At 45.0% G+C, this 18657-nt stretch overlaps 1 protein-coding gene across 1 annotated transcript in view; it reads right to left on the reverse strand.

Annotated features, from left to right (window-relative positions):
• Positions 1 to 2225: 2225 nt before the first annotated feature.
• ADAMTSL2 (ADAMTS like 2) overlaps positions 2226 to 18657 on the reverse strand; it is a 42481-nt gene continuing 26049 nt past the window's right edge. The window contains exons 12-19 of the mRNA XM_067471824.1: positions 17377 to 17480; positions 15729 to 15855; positions 15398 to 15611; positions 14791 to 14946; positions 6969 to 7139; positions 6538 to 6714; positions 5848 to 5992; positions 2226 to 3644 (exon numbers count right to left, since the gene is read on the reverse strand). Of these exons, the coding sequence (XP_067327925.1) occupies positions 3526 to 3644; positions 5848 to 5992; positions 6538 to 6714; positions 6969 to 7139; positions 14791 to 14946; positions 15398 to 15611; positions 15729 to 15855; positions 17377 to 17480 (1213 nt within the window). The 3' untranslated portion in view covers positions 2226 to 3525. The remainder of the gene's footprint in view (positions 3645 to 5847; positions 5993 to 6537; positions 6715 to 6968; positions 7140 to 14790; positions 14947 to 15397; positions 15612 to 15728; positions 15856 to 17376; positions 17481 to 18657) is intronic.

Raw genomic sequence — 18657 nt, forward strand, 5'->3', positions numbered from 1 at the left:
TTCTGCAAAATGCCCATAAAGGATGCTCAATAACCCATTGGGCAAGTCCTGTTTTTCATTATCACAATTGTTTCCCTTTACATCCTATATCACAGTGGTCCCCAACCTGTGGTCCACGGACCACCAGTGGTCCACAAGAACTAAAATATTATCTGCGGCCTCACCGTTACTATACCGTTGCAACGAGAGTGACTGGTCTCAAGAAACCATCTTATAGAGCTGAGGCTTATTAAATATGGTTTTCTGTGGGCGATCAGATGGTGACTACTAGGTGGCATATGTTCTGGATCAGAAACTAGAGCTGTTGTGGTCTATCCAATGCAATTTTCTGAATCGGCACCCCAAATAGCCAAACCGAATCTAAAGTTGACCAAAAACTAATTCGTAACCCTTTTAGTACTTTTGTTGGAGAGTTATCCCTGGTCAAAGTGGTCCCTGGTCAAAGTAGTCCCTGGTCAAAAAAAGGTTGGGAACCACTGCTCTGTCACTACTTTGCCTGAACTAACCTTAAGGTAAACAACTTTGCTATTTAATAGACACCCATGAAATCATTCTGTTTCCCCTGAATTTTCTCCACAACCTTTCCACATAATCTCTCTAAATGTTGCAGTCTATTTTCGGCTGTGATCTGTACACAAAGTCTCTGCCACTACAGGTGGTTTCCCTGTCAAGTGGTCCCTGGTCAAAGTGGTCCCTGGTCAAGTAGTCCCTGGTCTAAGCGGCCCCTGCTCTAAGCTGTCCCTGGTCAAGTGGTCCCTGATCCAAGTAATCCCTGATCAAGTGGTCCCTGGTCAAAGTGGTCTCTGCTCAAAGTGGTCCCTGATCAAGTGGTCCCTGATCCAAGTGGTCTCTGCTCAAAGTGGTCCCTGGTCATAGTGGTCCGTGTTCAAGTAGTCTCTGGTCTAAGTGGCCCCAGGTCTAAGCAGTCCCTGGTCAAGTGGTCTCCATCGCTACAGGTGGTTTCCCTGTTAAGTGGTCCCTGGTTCAAGTAGTCCCTGATCAAGTGGTTCCTGGTCAAAGTGGTCCCTGATCCAAGTGGTCTCTGGTCAAAGTGGTCCCTGGTGAAAGTGGTCCATGGTCAAGTAGTCCCTGGTCAAAGCGGCCCACGGTCTAAGCAGTCCCTGGTCAAGTGGTCTCCATCGCTACAGGTGGTTTCCCTGTTAAGTGGTCCCTGGTTCAAGTAGTCCCTGATCAAGTGGTTCCTGGTCAAAGTGGTCCCTGATCCAAGTGGTCTCTGGTCAAAGTGGTCCCTGGTGAAAGTGGTCCATGGTCAAGTAGTCCCTGGTCAAAGCGGCCCACGGTCTAAGCAGTCCCTGGTCAAGTGGTCCCTGATCCAAGTAGTCCCTGATTAAGTAGTCCTTGGTCAAAGTGGTCCCTGATCCAAGTGGTCGCTGGTCAAAGTGGTCCCTGGTCAAAGTGGTCCCTAGTCAAGTAGTCCCTGGTCTAAGCGGCCCCTGCTCTAAGCTGTCCCTGGTCAAGTGGTCCCTGATCCAAGTAGTCCCTGATCAAGTGGTCCCTGGTCAAAGTGGTCTCTGCTCAAAGTGGTCCCTGATCAAGTGGTCCCTGATCCAAGTGGTCTCTGCTCAAAGTGGTCCCTGGTCATAGTGGTCCGTGTTCAAGTAGTCTCTGGTCTAAGTGGCCCCTGGTCTAAGCAGTCCCTGGTCAAGTGGTCTCCATCGCTACAGGTGGTTTCCCTGTTAAGTGGTCCCTGGTTCAAGTAGTCCCTGATCAAGTGGTTCCTGGTCAAAGTGGTCCCTGATCCAAGTGGTCTCTGGTCAAAGTGGTCCCTGGTGAAAGTGGTCCATGGTCAAGTAGTCCCTGGTCAAAGCGGCCCACGGTCTAAACAGTCCCTGGTCAAGTGGTCCCTGATCCAAGTAGTCCCTGATCAAGTAGTCCTTGGTCAAAGTGGTCCCTGATCCAAGTGGTCCCTGGTCAAAGTGGTCCCTAGTCAAGTAGTCCCTGTCAAGTGGTCCCTGATCCAAGTAGTCCCTGATCAAGTAGTCCTTGGTCAAAGTGGTCCCTGATCCAAGTGGTCGCTGGTCAAAGTGGTCCCTGGTCAAAGTGGTCCCTAGTCAAGTAGTCCCTGGTCAAGTGGTCCCTGATCCAAGTAGTCCCTGATCAAGTGGTCCCTGTCAAAATGGTCCCTGGTCAAGTCATCCCTGGTCAAAAAAAGGTTGAAACCATTGCTTTATCACTTTGAAACAAACAGAAGAGCAGTCAGCTGCTATCATAAATATGACCAAATTTTATTTAAAATATACATAAAGGGTACAGTTCTACGGTTACAGGGATAACGTTCACTGTTTGTAAACAAATATATTAGAGAGAAAGAGAGAGAAAGAGAGCCCACGGCTCTTTTTACGATATAAAGTGCAGTTATGGGTGGTTTCTTTTCGTTATCCTATATAATACGTTGGCATTATGTTGTTGTCATAAAGGGCTGCAGGCCTGGACTTGGGTTACAAAGTTTGGGTTGACGTCAACGTGGGAATTTCCACTCGTTGTGGCTAATTTTTAAACATTTTCAAGGACAAAAACGAGGAATAGGAATGTGTCGCCAGGAAGAAACAAACAATAATTCAACAGGTAGAGACTCAATTCAGTCCAAGCCAGGTATGGGTGTTTTGGACATCAACTCCCACAATTCCTAGTTAGGCTGGTCAGGGAAACCTTTGGATGCAAATGTATGCAAATTAGAAAGATGGCGTACATATACAAAATTACTCGGAGGAGCAATGAGATGGGTGGGTGGGGGGTTGAGAAAACGAAGGGATGTGGGTTTGTTTCCATTCAAACCTGGCTAAGAGAGCGAGGCAAACGAAATTCAAGCACCAATAATGAACAAAAATAAAGATGGCAGACTGACAAGTTTACTAACACATATGAAAGATATGGAAAAATACTACAAATTCCCTCCCAAGATGCCTCAGTTTCATATGCTAGGAACAATAACACAAATAACCATCTAAGAAAATATACTAAGTTTGTATTCCTCGTAGAACTGGTTGGATGGCTTAGCATTTCTTAGATGTTGAGTGCTATTGTTTGTAACACAGTGATATGTACGTCTGTCTTTTTCTATACCTTTCAAGAGCAATTCAGAGAAATATTCAAGGCTCTACATACACATCTGTTCTTGGCAAGCAACGGGGAGGTCAGTCAACAAGAGTATGCCAATGATGTGTTGGGGCGAAGGAGGATAAGGTGGTTCAGGTCAAAGACAACAGAGCCATGGGGTCAAAAACAACGGGGTTGTAGGGTCAAAAACAACGGGGCCGTGAGGTCAAAGACAACAGGGTTGTGGGGTCAAAGACGACAGAGTCATGGGGTCAACAACACCAGTGTCCATCTTGGGAAAGAGTTGGGTGAACGAGAAGCCTGCTCGGACGGATGCCCAGGATCGCAGTTGGCCCTTGCTTTCCATGCCAACAAGTGGGGGTCCTCCACCACCAGGCCGCACCCAGCTATCCGTCGGTCCGTCCATCTGGCTCGTTGCGGTGAGTCCCTCACTCCATCTGTCCTCGCTTAGGAGTGGGGGGCTCGGCAGGACCGGCAGCATGCTTTGCTGTAGTACCAATGGCTGCAGAGGTTCACCTTAATGGCCAACGCGCAGTTGGTGCCCGCTTGATCCTGGCAGCTGTCATCTACAAGGCGGGGACACACATAGAGGTCAAAGGGATCAGAAGTGGGGTGATATAAACATTCTTACCATGATAGAGAGCTCTACTAAACTCAACCTCTTGCTGGTCATGAATGAAGGTGGACAGAGTCAAATTACAGTAGAATCTCGCTTATCCAACCTTCACTTATCCGACAGGGACACACATAGAGGTTAAAGGGATCAGAAGTGGGGTGATATAAACATTCTTACCATGATAGAGAGCTCTACTAAACTCAACCTCTTGCTGGTCATGAATGAAGGTGGACAGAGTCAAATTACAGTAGAATCTCGCTTATCCAACCTTCACTTATCCGACAGGGACACACATAGAGGTCAAAGGGATCAGAAGTGGGGTGATATAAACATCTACTAGACTCAACCTCTTGCTGATCATGAATTAAAGTGGACAGAGTCAAATTACAGTAGAATCTCGCTTATCCAACCTTCGCTTATCCGACATTCCGTCTTATTCGATGGCCCCCTTTTCCTCAACCATTTGCCCTTCAATTAAAGGAGCGTTCTCCAATTCACTTTCCATTCCCAATAGGTGAAAAAAGCAAGACAAGGAGGAGGAGTAGAGGGGAGGAAAGGGGGAAAAGAGGCAGGACTGGAAGCGGAAGTGTCCTCCCTCCTTCCCTCAGTGATTTCCATGCTCCCCTTCTGCATCTGGGCACTTCCTGCGGGCCGCTCTAGCTCCGAGGCATTGCCTTACCTTAACCCTTTGAGTCCCTGTTGTTAGTATTCTAGGTGTCTAGCGCCACGTTGGACGGATAAAAGTAGGAGACTCTGTATTATCCGACATTTTTGTTTACCCGACATTCTGCCTGCCCATTTATGTCAGATAAGTGAGACTCTACTGTCTAGTGCCATGTTGGATGGATAAAAGTAGGCGACTCCATATTAACCGACATTTTTGTTTATCCAACATTCTGCCAACCCATTTATGTCGGATAAGCGAGACTCTACTGTCTAGCGCCATGTTGGATGGATAAAAGTAGGAGACTCCGTATTATCCGACATTTTTGTTTATCCGACATTTTGCCAGCCCATTTATGTCAGATAAGCGAGACTCTACTGTATTACAAAATTACCCCTCCTTGTATCAATGGAGGAACACCTTCCAAGACCTCTCCCCCCTCCAAAATATTGGACCCTTTACTTGGGACTGAAGCATGTCATAGAGGACCTAGAGAAGCCCACAAACACTTCCAGGTGGGATGACTATTTTGAGGAGCATGGTAAGTCAAATTGTGACATCGACTCTGCAGATAAGAGTCTCACGGTATTTACTCCAAGGTTAAAATATGGGGCTCCTACAAACCAGGTTGACAATAAAAATAATTGATTGGGAAATTGCAGAATTTTCTTCCAGAGGTATTAAACTACATAAAAAACTCTTTAGGGTTTTCTGTACAGAAAACTAAATCCTGTGCAGAAATAGTTTTTTGTGCAGAAAAACATTAGCAGAAACAATACTTTCCAGCCAAAGAAAATCAAAATAGGCAGTGGTGTCGTGCCACTTCTGGATATATTGGGGGTTACATTATGGTCCATAGGAAAGGGATGTCCAAAAAGGGGGAATGATCCCTGCCTCTTCCATAGTGGCACATCCTTGTACTAGACTATGGAAATATGACCTCTCCTCGTATCAAGACCTCCCTCCCCAAATGGACTCTATATTTGGGTCAAAAGCATGCCATAGAAGACCTAGAGAAGCCAACAAATGCTTCCAGGTGAGATGAATATTTTAGGGAGCATGGTAAGTGAAATTGTGATACCAACTCTGCAGATAAAAGAGTCGCATGGTATTTAGTCCGAGATTAAAATAGGGGGCTCCCACAAACCAAGTTGAAAATAGTAATAAATAATAATAGTCCAATGAGAATCCTGCAGAATTTTCTTCCGGAGGTATTAAACTGCGTTAAAAAACACCTCTTTTGGGTGTTTTCTGTACAGAAAACAAAATTCTGTGCAGAAATAGGTTTTGTGCAGAAAAACACTTGAAGAAACAATACTTTTTAGCCAAAGAAAATCAAAAGTGTCATGCCACTTCCGGATGTACGGGGGTTACACTACAGTGCCTAGGAAAGGAGGGCCCGAAGCGGGGGGGAGGGGAATGACCCCTGCATCTTCTATAGGGACACATCCTTGTAGTAGACTCTGCAAATGCCCCCCCCCCCCCTGACCTGGTGGTTCAGTCGGGCAGGGCTGAAGGTCGCATGTCTGCTTCCCAACGGGTTTCACAAGAGGGTCGCAGCCCCGGACGAGGTCCTTCCCTTGGTAACATTTCACATCTCTCATCCTCACGCCAATGCCACAGGTTTTGGTACACTAAGCACACAGAAGAGGGAAAAGGTTGTTGTACTTGTTCTGCAACAGGTGGCTTAGGAGCTGCCCAGCATTTCAAATTTCAAATGGTGCCTTCAAGTTGCCTCCAGACTGATGGTGACACCTTGAATTTCCTTAGGGAAGGAATACTCAGAGATGGTTTTGCCAGGTCCTTCCTCTGAAATATCGCTTTGCAACACCTGGTCTTCATTGGTGGGCCCCCACTCAAGGTTGACCCTGCTGAGCTTCCTGGATCAGAAAGGATTTGGTGCTTTCATTTCTCCCCCTACTTGCTAACAATTATATGTCGTACCCTTTATCGTATTGTAACATCCACAGGTCCACCACAAGTGGTCTAAGTCTCATTCTCATTCTACAGGTAAAGCATTGAATGTTCAAAGCTATGACCTCCACCCATCTCAAAGCTCTAAGATCTACCGAGGATGGCATTATCTCTAACCATTAGTCCTTCCATGCTAAATTCACTGTACTACACAAGGGCTCTCACCCATTGCCCCACCAGAGACTCCACACAGACAAGTCCTCACCTCGGACCATGGGGTGGTGTACCACTTGAAACAAGGCCGCTCAAAGCAGGTAGTTTCCTCTATCGGCTTCTTGGTGATGTCACATTCTGTCGGGCTGCGGGTTTTGAGCTTCCCATTGACGATCTCCAGGCACAACACAATCCGCTTCTTTACCCCTCGGCCACAGGTGGTATTACACTGCAAAGGAGAGGAATGAAGCATCTTGAGACTCATTTAGTCGCTGAAGGCGTTTTGGAGTGGGAATTCAGTCTTTTTCTTGGGCTAGATAAAGGAGGTTGTGTTCTGGAGGCATCAAGAGCTACAAAAACAAGTTTATGGGTCACAAGTGACCTCCAGTTAGCACTTGGCCACACAGTGGCCAATGAAGGAGCCATCAATGGAGCATGAAATGAAGAAGATATCTCAGCCCTCCCTCTTGGTCCAACACTCACCCTTTCCCAGTCTTGGGCCAACCAGTGAGCAGGACAGTTCTTATCCCCACAGGGGTGGATGGCCAGCGGTTTGGTCTCCAGGTTACACTGTGATTCTGGTACCACACGTCCATCGCTGGTTTTGCAGTAGACGTGGCGGATCATTCGTCCTTGTCCACAGCCCCCACTGCACTGAAAGATACAAACGGGAAGTATGTTTGCAAAATGTCCACTGAAATATGACACCTGAATGTCACTCTTGGGCAAAAATATTTTCATAACAGGACGGCCAACTGAATAGAGTCCCCAGACAGGAATACCTTCACTTTGGTGTCCACCACGAAATTTATCACTAATAGATCCTCCACCTACTACTCAAGTGTAAATCCAACTATAAATAGGTCAAACTATGGTCAGATTTGATTCTTCAGGGATGTGATTCCAATGGTCTCTCTCTCTCTCTCTAAGACAGTGGTTCTCCACCTGTGGGTCCCCAGATGTTTTGGCCTTCAACTTCCAGAAAATCTAACAGCTGGTAAACTAGCAGGGATTTCTTGGAGTTGTAGGTCAAAACACCTGGGGATCCACATGTTGAGAACCACTGCTCTAAGAACACCCAGGTTCTCCGATGTAGCTCTATGAAGACGACCATCAAATCTCACTTGAGGACCTAGAGATTACCCAAGAGAACACCTCTCTAAGAATCTCAAGCTTCTCCAGCATAACCCTATGGTTATTTGCTAATGATCTTCAGAAGTTGACCAAAAACACATCTCATCTATCAAGTTATCCAGCCTGCTATCTAGCTATTAGGCTTGTGAAAAAAATATATGTAAGTTCTGTAAGTCCTATTAAAATTCGTTAAACCTGTACTTCCGAGGTGATATCCGACACATGAGTGTGGCCTAAGAATGAAAACTTACCCAGTCCTGTTTCGTTTTAATTTTGTAAACCTTGAAGCCTCCCAAAGTCAGTTTCATATTCATCTTAAGCAGCCAAAAAGGCTGGGGTCATGCAAATTCCACACCAATGGAGAGAGTCAGAAACACTGGGGTGTCTGAGGTGGAGAAAAAACAGAAAATCTAGGAGGAAATTGTCCCCGTCTCAAAGGCTTCACTTGGGTGGTGGGCAGTGTGGTGCTTGTGGAAACATTGGCAGGGCCCTTGTGCATGTTCGTAGTGCTCATTATAACCTGCAATGTCCTTGGAGGGAGGGCCATTGGTGTCTCCTGAGGAGTGGGAGCTATAGCTCTTTGTGGAGGCAGGAGTTTGTCTGTGTTAGTGGACACCCCAGCCACACACACGCATACATATTGTCACTTTTATTATGTGGATATAGATAGATGAAGATGGAGATGGAGATGGAAATGGAGATAGATAGATAAGAGAGATAGAGGTAGAGGTTAGAGGTTGGAGATTGGAGATTGGAGATAGAGATAGATAGATAGATAGATAGATAGATAGATAGATAGGACATCGATAAAGGTAGAGGTGGAGACTGGAGATTGGAGACGGAGACAGAGATGGAGAAGGGGATGGATGGATGGATAGAGATAAGACATAGATAGAGATAGAGATAAAGGTAGAAGTTAGAGACTGGAGATGGAGATGATAGATAGATAGATAGATAGATAGATAGATAGATAGATAGGACATCGATAGAGGTAGAGGTAGAGGTTAGAGATTGGAGATTGGAGATGGAGACGGGGATGGATGGATGGATAGAAAGACAAGACATCGATAGAGATAAAGGTAGAGGTTAGAGACTGGAGATGGAAATAGGTAGATAGATAGATAGATAGATAGATAGATAGATAGATAGATAGATAGATAGGACATCGATAGAGATAGAGGTAGAGGTAGAGGTGGAGATTGGAGATTAGAGATGATGGAGATGGAGACAGGGATGGATGGATGGATGGATGGATGGATGGATGGATGGATGGATAGCCAAGACATCGATAGAGGTAGAGGTAGAATTGGAGATTGGAGATGGTGATGGAGATGGAGATGGAGATGGAGATGGAGATAGATAGATAGATAGATAGATAGATAGATAATACATCGATACATCGATAGAGATAGAGGTAGAGATTGGAGATTGGAGATTGGAGACTGGAGATAGAGATGGAAATTGAGATGGAGATAGACAGACAGACAGATAGATACATCGATAGAGATAGAGATGGAGATGGAGATAGATAGATAGATAGATAGATAGATAGATAGATAGATAAGACATCGATAGAGATAGAGGTAGAGATAGAGATTGAAGATTGGAGATTGGAGATGGAGATAGAAGGATGGATGGATGGAGATAGAGATATATAAATAAATAAATAGCATCACAGGATTGCAATTTATGATACGCTTTTATTATGTGTATAGATGTGTGTTTGTGTGTGTGTGTATTAGAATGTGGATGATACAGGAGGGTATATGCTCTTGGCCGGATTGAGATTGCATGATACCCCAATCGCGTGATTCCTCATTGCAACCCAATCCCATTAAATCCCTTCAAGTTACCCTCTAATCCAGTCTTGGATGCAAACCATGGACCTAGCCCTCGTAGCATGTTCTTCATCCCGCTACAGAGCCATTGAGGAGAACTTCCTAATGGAGCATGACTTTGTGACATGTTCCTCTTCAACCCAATCTGTAAGATTCGCTCCTAAAGAGCAAAGACTGCTTTACCGCAAATGCCAAGGTGTGAAATATGACAATGAAGAGGAGCCCTGGCGGAGGTTCGCTTTGCCTTGGCTCCGATTTCCCGCAGCCTTCCTGACAACTCCCCCTTCCCCAAAACATCCAATATTCCCTTTGTGGGGCTCCTTTCTTGAAAGGCAACCAGTTTCCCCCCTTCTCCTCCTCCTAGTTGCCAGCTGTCACCCTAGCAACCGCTTATTTTTAGCCCTGGTTGCCGATTCGAAAATGGGAATTATAAATAACCCCCCATGACACACACGAGGCACACCAACTGGGAAGGTTGTGTTTGCAAGAGCCAGAGATTGGGGTTTTGCTTCGCTTTAGAAGACGGAAGGCAAAAACTCTAGGACTGATAGGAAAAGAAACTCAAAACTTCTTCTGTCTTTTCAAGCAATGGAGATCAAACCTAAGGGACTCCGGGGCCCAACACAATGAAAAAGCACATACATTGCATAAGCATGTTTAGGAGACTCAACAGACAAGAGATCTCAAATTTGCTGAATCTCCAAGATTTGAGGGGAGTTAATGCCATTGGATCGCAATGAGGAATCACACAATTGCGGTACCACACAATCGCGATCCAGCCGAGAGCATATACACTTCTGTATCATCGACATTTTAATACAGACATATCATATACACACATAAAAGGGAAATGTTTCCCCCTGGCATTAAGTCTAGTTGTGTCCGACTCTGGGGCTTGGTGCTCATCTCCATTTCTAAGCCAAAGAGCTGGCATTGTCCATAGATGCCTCCAAGGTCATGTGGCCAGCACGACTGCATGGCGTGCCATTGCCTTCCTGCCAAGGTGGTACCTATTGATCTACTCACATTTGCATGTTTTTGAACTGCTAGGTTGGCAGAAGCTGAGACTAACTGGGATTTATAGTTCACTTGCAATCTAAGAGCACTCTGAACTCCAACAAAGATGGAAGTGGACCAAACTTGGCACACAAAGCCTGCATGGTCAATTAAAAATACTGATGGTCTTTGGGGGGAAATCACCTTAATTGGGGGGGGCGGGGTTGTAGTTCATCTACAACTAGAGAGCACTGTGAACCCAAACACCAATGGATCTGGACCAAACTTGCCACACATACCTGATATGCAGAAATTTAATTACGAGAAGGGTTTGGGGAGCACTGACCTTCCTTTCTGGGAGTTGTTGTTCACCCACAACCAGAGAAACGGTGACCTCTACTCAGAGGCGGCCCTAGGTAATTTTCAACGGTAAGCAAACAGTATTTTGGTGCCCCCCCCCCCCCCACCAATCATTGATATATATTTTCTGTTTGTCGTGGGAGTTCTGTGTGCCGTATTTGGTTCAATTCCATCATTGGTGGAGTTTAGAATGCTCTTTGATTGTAGGTGAACTATACATCCCAGTAACTACACTTGCCGCATTTGCTCCCTTGCCTGGCCCGCTTTGGGTCCGGAGGCATCCTCAGCCATTGGGACCAAGACAGAGAGAGAGAGGTGGAGATGCCCCCCTTTCCTGAAGGTAGGCGCAAAAACAAAGGAGGGAGAGGAGGTGGGAGATACCTCCAGCTGGAGGAGCTCTCTCTCTCTCTCTCTCTCTCTCTCTCTTGGTCCCAATGGCTGAAGAGAAAGTCAGGAGAAGAGGCAACTTTTGGCGTGCACGCTGGGGTCTTCAGGCACGCCTCCAGACCCAAAGCGGGCCAGGCGCGGGTGGAGCGCCGGGGGATCGGGAAAGGGAGCCGGTCATGGGGAAGGGATCGAACGCGGAGAACGATTGAGCACTGGCTCTGCTCGCGCACCCAGTGGCCGGGTGGAGCAGGAACAAGAGGGGCTAGGCGAGGCTCAAGGGCCCGGCCCCTTTGGGAAGAGGATCACCCGGCAGCGAGGCAAGAAAGCCGAGGCTCCCCCCGGACTGCTAGGGCTGCTGTGAGCTGAGGGGGCGCTCCTCAAGTGGCAGTCGAGAGGCATTTACAGAGGTGCCTCTGCGCCCCTGGCAAAAAAAGTGTTCTGCGACCGCTTACTTTGCGTAATCGACGAGCCGCCCCTGCCTCTACTGATGATGGACCTGGACCAAACTTGGCACACAGAACCCCCAGGACTAACTCAACCTACTGGAAGGGTTTGAGGGGACAGAGTTGTAGTTTACCCTGCAGCCAGAGAGCACACTTAGCCCTACTGGTGATGCATCTAGAGCAAACTTGCCCAACATAACACACTTTGAGTACTGATGGAGCTTGAGCCTGGCATGATATGAGTTGCAGTTCACCCACAACCTTATACATTTTGTACAATTTTAAAAAATAACTTTTTCAAATAACCCGGGCAATGCTGGGTACCAAAGCTAGCATATGTATATGTGTTTCCTCCACCACAGACATCCCAGTGTTTCTTACTCTCTCCATTGGTGTGGAATTTGCATGACGGCGGGTCCCCAAGCTGGTATATATATAAGAATGCAGATACTACAGCAGGGTGAAAAGACTGCTTTCATCCACCGAAATTTTGCCTCCCCAAATATCATCCCCACCTTGCTATTCCCCACCTGAAATTTCTTATCTCCGCCATTTTAAAAAATGTGTACCTGAGCTTGGGAACAATTGGTATTATCCTAATAAACAAGTTGCCAAGGAAATTTCGACCACCCTGAAGAAATGCAAGGAACCGGAAAGAAATATTGTCACTTCTATTTTACATAACGTTTGGTTTCCCCGACCTCGGTTTAGAAAAGAGATCCCTTCCTTGTCCTTGCTTTTTTTTATTTTTCCATCTCCATTTTGGAAGCTGGAAGGGACGGGGAGGGAAGAGAGGGGAGGGAAACGGCACACCGCACAAGTTCCTTGGCCTCTTTTCCGATCCCCTGAAGTGCGCCGACCAAGAAAGGAGGAAATGGGGCAAAAAGGACATTGTTTGCATCTGGAGTTCGGCTTACAGTTGGAAAAGCAACGAGGTTACTGGAAGCCGAGGAGCGTCTGCCAAGCCCGGGGGCTGCGAACAAATGCAATTTAATCCCCACACTACGAGAAACCATGCCAAGGTTGGCTTCGCGGAGAGCCTTTGGATGGCAAAAACAGACACTGGGTTCGGCTCTTCGTAATTGTCCGCAGCTAATGCGGTCAGAGCAGCTCGAACGTTTGGCTTCCAGGTGACAAGTCAAGGGAGATCTTTTTGCAAAGGTCCCTCCCAAAGCCTAGAATGAAAGTGTTTGGGGGTTTTTTCTTAATGCCATATGTCAAGTACGGCAAAGAACGAGACACATGCAAACCATTTTCGAATGGGAAATTCCATGATGGTGCAAAAAGAAATAGGAAACAATGCCAGAAGCTAAAACTACCAAGCGGTGAGTCCAACATATTCTGTCGTAACCACCAAACAAAGTCTTGGCCTGGCTCGGCATAAATATTAATGGACATTAGCAGATCTGTTGACTTAAATATCTCTGAACATTAGCAGATCTGTAGACTTGAATATATCTGAACATTAGCAGATCTGTAGACTTGGATATATCTGAACATTAGCAGATCTGTTGACATAAATATATCGGAATATTAGCAGATCTGTGGACTTAAATATCTCTGAACATTAGCAGATCTGTGAACATAAATATCTCTGAACATTAGCAGATCTGTGGACTTGAATATCTATTGGACTATAGGTGATCCATTGAATCAAAGATCTGTTATACATTAGGAGACCCGTTGACCTAAATATTTCTAGACATTAGCAGATCTGTTGACTTGAATATCTGTTGAACTATAGGAGATCCACCAAAACAAAGACCTATGGGACATTAGGAGTCCTGTTGACCTAAATATTTCTAGACATTAGCAGATCTGTCGACTTAAATATCTATTGGACTATAGGTGATCCATCAAAACAAAGACTTATGGGACATTAAGACATCTGTTGATCTAAAAATCTCTGGACATTATCTGATCTGTTGACCTAAATGTCTATTGGACTATAGGTGAACCATCAAAACAAAGGCCTATGGGACATTAGGAGACCTGTTGACCTAAATATTTCTAGACATTAGCAGATCTGTTGAATTAAATATCTATTGGACTTTAGGAGACCCATCAAAACAGAAACCTATGGAACATTAGGAGACCTGTTGATCTAAATATTTCTAGACATCAGCAGATCTGTTGACTTGAATATCTATTGAACTATAGGAGATTCACCTAAAACAAAGACCTATGGGACATTAGGAGACTTGTTGATCTAAATATTTCTAGACATTAGTAGATCTGTTGACTTGAATATCTATTGAACTATAGGAGATCCACCAAAACAAAGACCTATAGGACATTAGGAGTCCTGTTGACCTAAATGTCTCTGGACATTAGTAGATGTGTTGATTTGAATATCTATTGGACTATAGGAGATCCATCAAAACAAAGACTTATGGGACATTGATCTAAATATCTCTGGACATTAGTAGATGTGTTGACTTAAATATCTATTGGACTATAGGTGATCCATCAAAACAAGGGCCTATGGAACATTAGGAGACCTGTTGACCTAACTATCTCTGGACATTAGCAGATCTGTTGACCTAAATATCTATGGACATTAGTAGATGTGTTGACTTAAATATCTATTGGACTATAGCAGATCCATCAAAACAAAGACATATGGGACATTAGCAGAACTTTTGACCTAAATAGCTATGGACATTAGCAGATGTGTTGACTTAAATTTCCATTGAACTACAGGTGATTCATGGAATCAAAGGACTATTGGACATTAGGAGTCCTGTTGACCTTAATATCGCTGGACATTAGCAAATCGGTGAAGTTAAATATCTATTGGACTATAGGAGTTCCATTGAATCAAAGGCCTTTTGGACATTAGGATTTCTGTTGACCTACATATCTCTGGACATTAGCAGATCTATTGACATATATCTATTGGACTATAGGAGATAGATTGAATTAAAAGCCTATTGGACATTAGGAGTCCTGTTGACCTAAATATCTCTGGACTTGGATATCTATTGGACTATAGGAGCTCCATCAAATCAAAGGCCTATTGGACATTAGGAATCCTATTGACCTAAATATCTCTGGACATGCACCCTCTCCCACATTATCTTGCTCATGGGGATACCCCATGTCCCATGGTCAAGCTCATCCTCCCCACACACCTAAGGGACTCACCGGTCCCCAGTCCGAGACAGTCCACTGCCGGTCGCAAGGGGATCCCGTGCAGTTCTTGTCGGCGGGTGGCCTGGTGCTGGGGTCACACAACCGCTCTTCCTCTGAGCACCGGATGTCCCTGCTCACAATACTCCTCTCACCGCATTTTGCTGTACACTGAGGAGTCAGAGAGAGGGAGAAGAAAGACAGCTGAGTGAATGAGGCAACAGTAAACACACACACACACAAGTATAGCCATTTCAGAGTCTATCGAAGAGGCCATCATTTCTGTTTCCATGATGTTAGGTAGATAATGCACTGTTAGAGAGGATTGCGTTGGTTGTAACCCATTGTGTAAAACTGGTTGAAAATACAGTTCTAAAGAACATGTGGTCACACTCCCACTGATGGGTTAAGTAGCTGGTGATTGGAGAATTTATAATGATTGTTGGTTTTACTGATGGGTCTATGGACTGTAATAAAATTGTTGTTGTTGTTTTAAACAATGCCTTCTACTATCCATACAGTAACAGTTCCCTGTTACACTATGCCCTCCTCCCACCTGTCCCGTTGCAGTTACCACCTGTCTGTTGCGTCAAAAACATTTGTATAACTGTGTCGGTCATACCTCGGACCATTCCGACATCTCCCACTGCGGCCCACACGCTGGGTTTTTGCAGATCTTCCGCTCTTCCGGGCGGGTGATGTCAGCGGACTCGCACAGGTCGCTATAGACGGAGCTGTCGAACCCGGGCGAGATCATCTTCCAACAGCGGACGATGCGGAATTGGTACCCTTCGCCACACGTCCGGGAGCATTCGCTCCAACTACTGGCTTCCCACCTAAGAAAGCCAAGGGTGCAATTCACTTTGATCCTGTTTCTATTTCTGCAGAGGGTTCATTTGGGCTTCCTATAATAACCACCTCGAAAGGGGCAAGACTTATCCCCATATGAATACCTAGGTTGGCATTCCCTTCCAGCGCAGAATTCATGGACAGGCTCAGGACGGGTCATGGCATCGCAATACATATCATCCACTTCGATCCCATCGTAGCGGATGCACATGGCATAGGTGGACATCACACCTGCATCCAGATAAGATAGATTTCTCTCAGCCACGACCACGTTTTCTTTACATTTTAATGACAGTTAACAATAATACAATATCACTATGATGAGCTTCATATTTATTTATTTCGATTGTATTTTAACTGATTTGTTTCCATTTCTTTACTTCCTTAATTTATTTTGCAATATCCTGATGTAGAGACTCAAAGCAGCTATGTTTTAATTCTTGCATGTGTATTAAGATTTATCTGTGAGTTTCCCAGGCTGTCGGGCCATGTTCCAGAAGCATTCTCTCCTGACATTTCTCCCACATCTACGGCAGGTATCCTCAGAGGTCATGAGATCAGTTGGAAACTAGGCAAGTGGGGTTTATATATCTGTAGAATAATGTCCAGGGTGGGAGGAAGAACTCTTGTCTGTTTGAGGCAGGTGTGTATGTTGCCATTGGCCAGCTTGATTAGCATTGCCTTCAAAGCCTAGCTGCTTCCTGTCTGGGGGAATCCTTTGTTGGGAAGTTTTAGCTCTGATAGCTGAGCCTGGGACTTCTGGATACTGTTACATTTTTCAGACTTGAGCCATGCAGATGCTTACAGGAAAGCATAGAGTGAAGCAGCCAGAGAGCCAGTTTTGAGTGTGCTCTTGCTTCACAAGCTGCTGGGAGAAAGACTCTCGAAATGGACAAATAATAATAATAATAATAATAATAATAATAATAATCCGCAATCATCTAGGTTTGAGTGTGTTCACCTGAGGGTGGGGAATCGTGATAGCTTGGGGATCCTGCTGGTGTACCGCCCACCCCGCAACTCAGCAGTTTCCCTGCCTGAGCTAGCAGATATGGTCTCCAATTCAGTCTTGGTCTCCTGACACTTAATCTTGCTGGGAGACTTTAACATCCACGCAGAGACCTCTTTAACAGGAGCGGCCCAGGAAAAAGAAAGACCATTTCGAATCTCTCTAAAATGACATTATGTTAGTCGATGGAACTGATCACATGATTGTAAATATGTGGTTCTGAATTACGAAAAGTAAACTACTTGTTCCTAACTGTTAATCTATGTGGCATATTTTCTTTCTCTGGCAAGGCAGTGTGTGGGTGATCAAAGGTGAACTATACATGATTTTCATTTCATCACAGACATGTCCACAGCTACATGGTATACGATAGACTCCTGCAGAATTGGAAGGATTCCTCTTGCCCATTGATGAATGTAGTATTCATTGGATTTTCACACCTGCTTCCAACAGACAAGAGTTCTTTCTCCCACCCTGAACATTATTCCACAGGTATATAAATCCCACTTGCCTGGTTTCCAACAGACAGCCTCTGAGGATGCCTACCATAGAAATGCTTCTGGAACATGGCTATAAGGACCAGAAAACTCACAGCAACCCAGTGATTTCAACCATGAAAGCCTTCGACAACACATTGTCCTAAACATTGTCTTGGGTCTCATAATAATAATAATACGTCATCTGCAAATAGCTTTATTTTATGCTCCATGTTTTTAAGTGTTATGCCTTGAATTTCAACTTACCTGTTGTACAGGTTGAACTGCAGGGTTCGTGGGATGACAGCTTCCATCGGTACATATCCGCCGGACTCATGTTTTGGCCCTTTCGGAACAGTTTCAACCGGTTCCTAAAGAATGACAACCGGAAATACAAAAATGAGAGTGTCTCTGATTAAAACAATCAGCTGGGAAGGGATGTAAAAAAGGGGGGGAAGTTGGGTCTCTAATTGGGTGTGGAGTTAATTTGTATTGCCATCGTGCTTGGAGGTTTTAAAAAAGCAATGAATTTTGGGGTGAAATGCTCGGAATGTAGCAATTTTGGGATGGTTTGGTTATAATACAACATACCTGTCCTGATTCCCCAAGCAGAATCCCCAGCCCGGTTACAGGCAGAGCTTCCACTGTCTAGAAATAGAGAGAATGGGATAAAAATACCCACAAACAGAAACAGTTTCAGTTTTTTTTGTAAAGACACACGCACACGCACACACGCACATATATGTATATTTCAGCCTTTGAGTGGAATTGGAAAATTTGCAGGTGGAAAAATAGGAAGCCAGTGGAAATAATGGCATTTCCTAAACATTTGGTTTTGCTTTCAGTTTCACTTCAGGTGTCTTGGGTCAATAATATAACATGGAGCATAAAATAAAGCTATTTGCAGATGACGTATTATTATTATTATGAGACCCAAGACAATGTTTAGGACAATGTGTTGTCAAAGGCTTTCATGGCCAGAATCATTGGGTTGCTGTGAGTTTTCCAGACTGTATGGCCATGTTCCAGAAGCATTCTCTCCTGACATTTCGCCCACATCCATGGCAGGCATCCTCAGAGGTTGTGAGGTCTGTTGGAAACTAGGCAAGTAAGGTTTATGTATCTGTGGAATAATGTCCAGGGTGGGAGAAACAAATCTTGTCTGCTTGAGGCAACTGTGAATGTTGCAACTGGCCAGCTTGAGTAGCACTGAATGGCCTTACAGCTTCAAAGCCTGGCTGTTTCCTGCCTGGGGGAAGATGAACCAACCTGGACACAGCATATTATCTGAGAACGCAGAAATGCTGGACCACTCTAGACAGCCTGGAAAACTCACAACAATTCAGTGATTCCATTCATGAAGGCTTCAACAACATCTTGAGCCTCCTTTGCCCAAGAATGCAAGAGACACATCTTTGCTAGGTAGAAAGCACAACTTCTTGTCTCCTTAAGGTACATCTACACTGTCGAATGAATGTAATTGGACTTTAATTTAATTGGTAATTGACAAAGAAGATGTAAGGCTTCGTGAAACTATAACTCCTAGGA

The sequence above is a fragment of the Anolis sagrei genome, chromosome 11 (assembly GCF_037176765.1).
Source record: "Anolis sagrei isolate rAnoSag1 chromosome 11, rAnoSag1.mat, whole genome shotgun sequence".
In the NCBI taxonomy this organism is placed as follows: Eukaryota; Metazoa; Chordata; class Lepidosauria; order Squamata; family Dactyloidae; genus Anolis; species Anolis sagrei.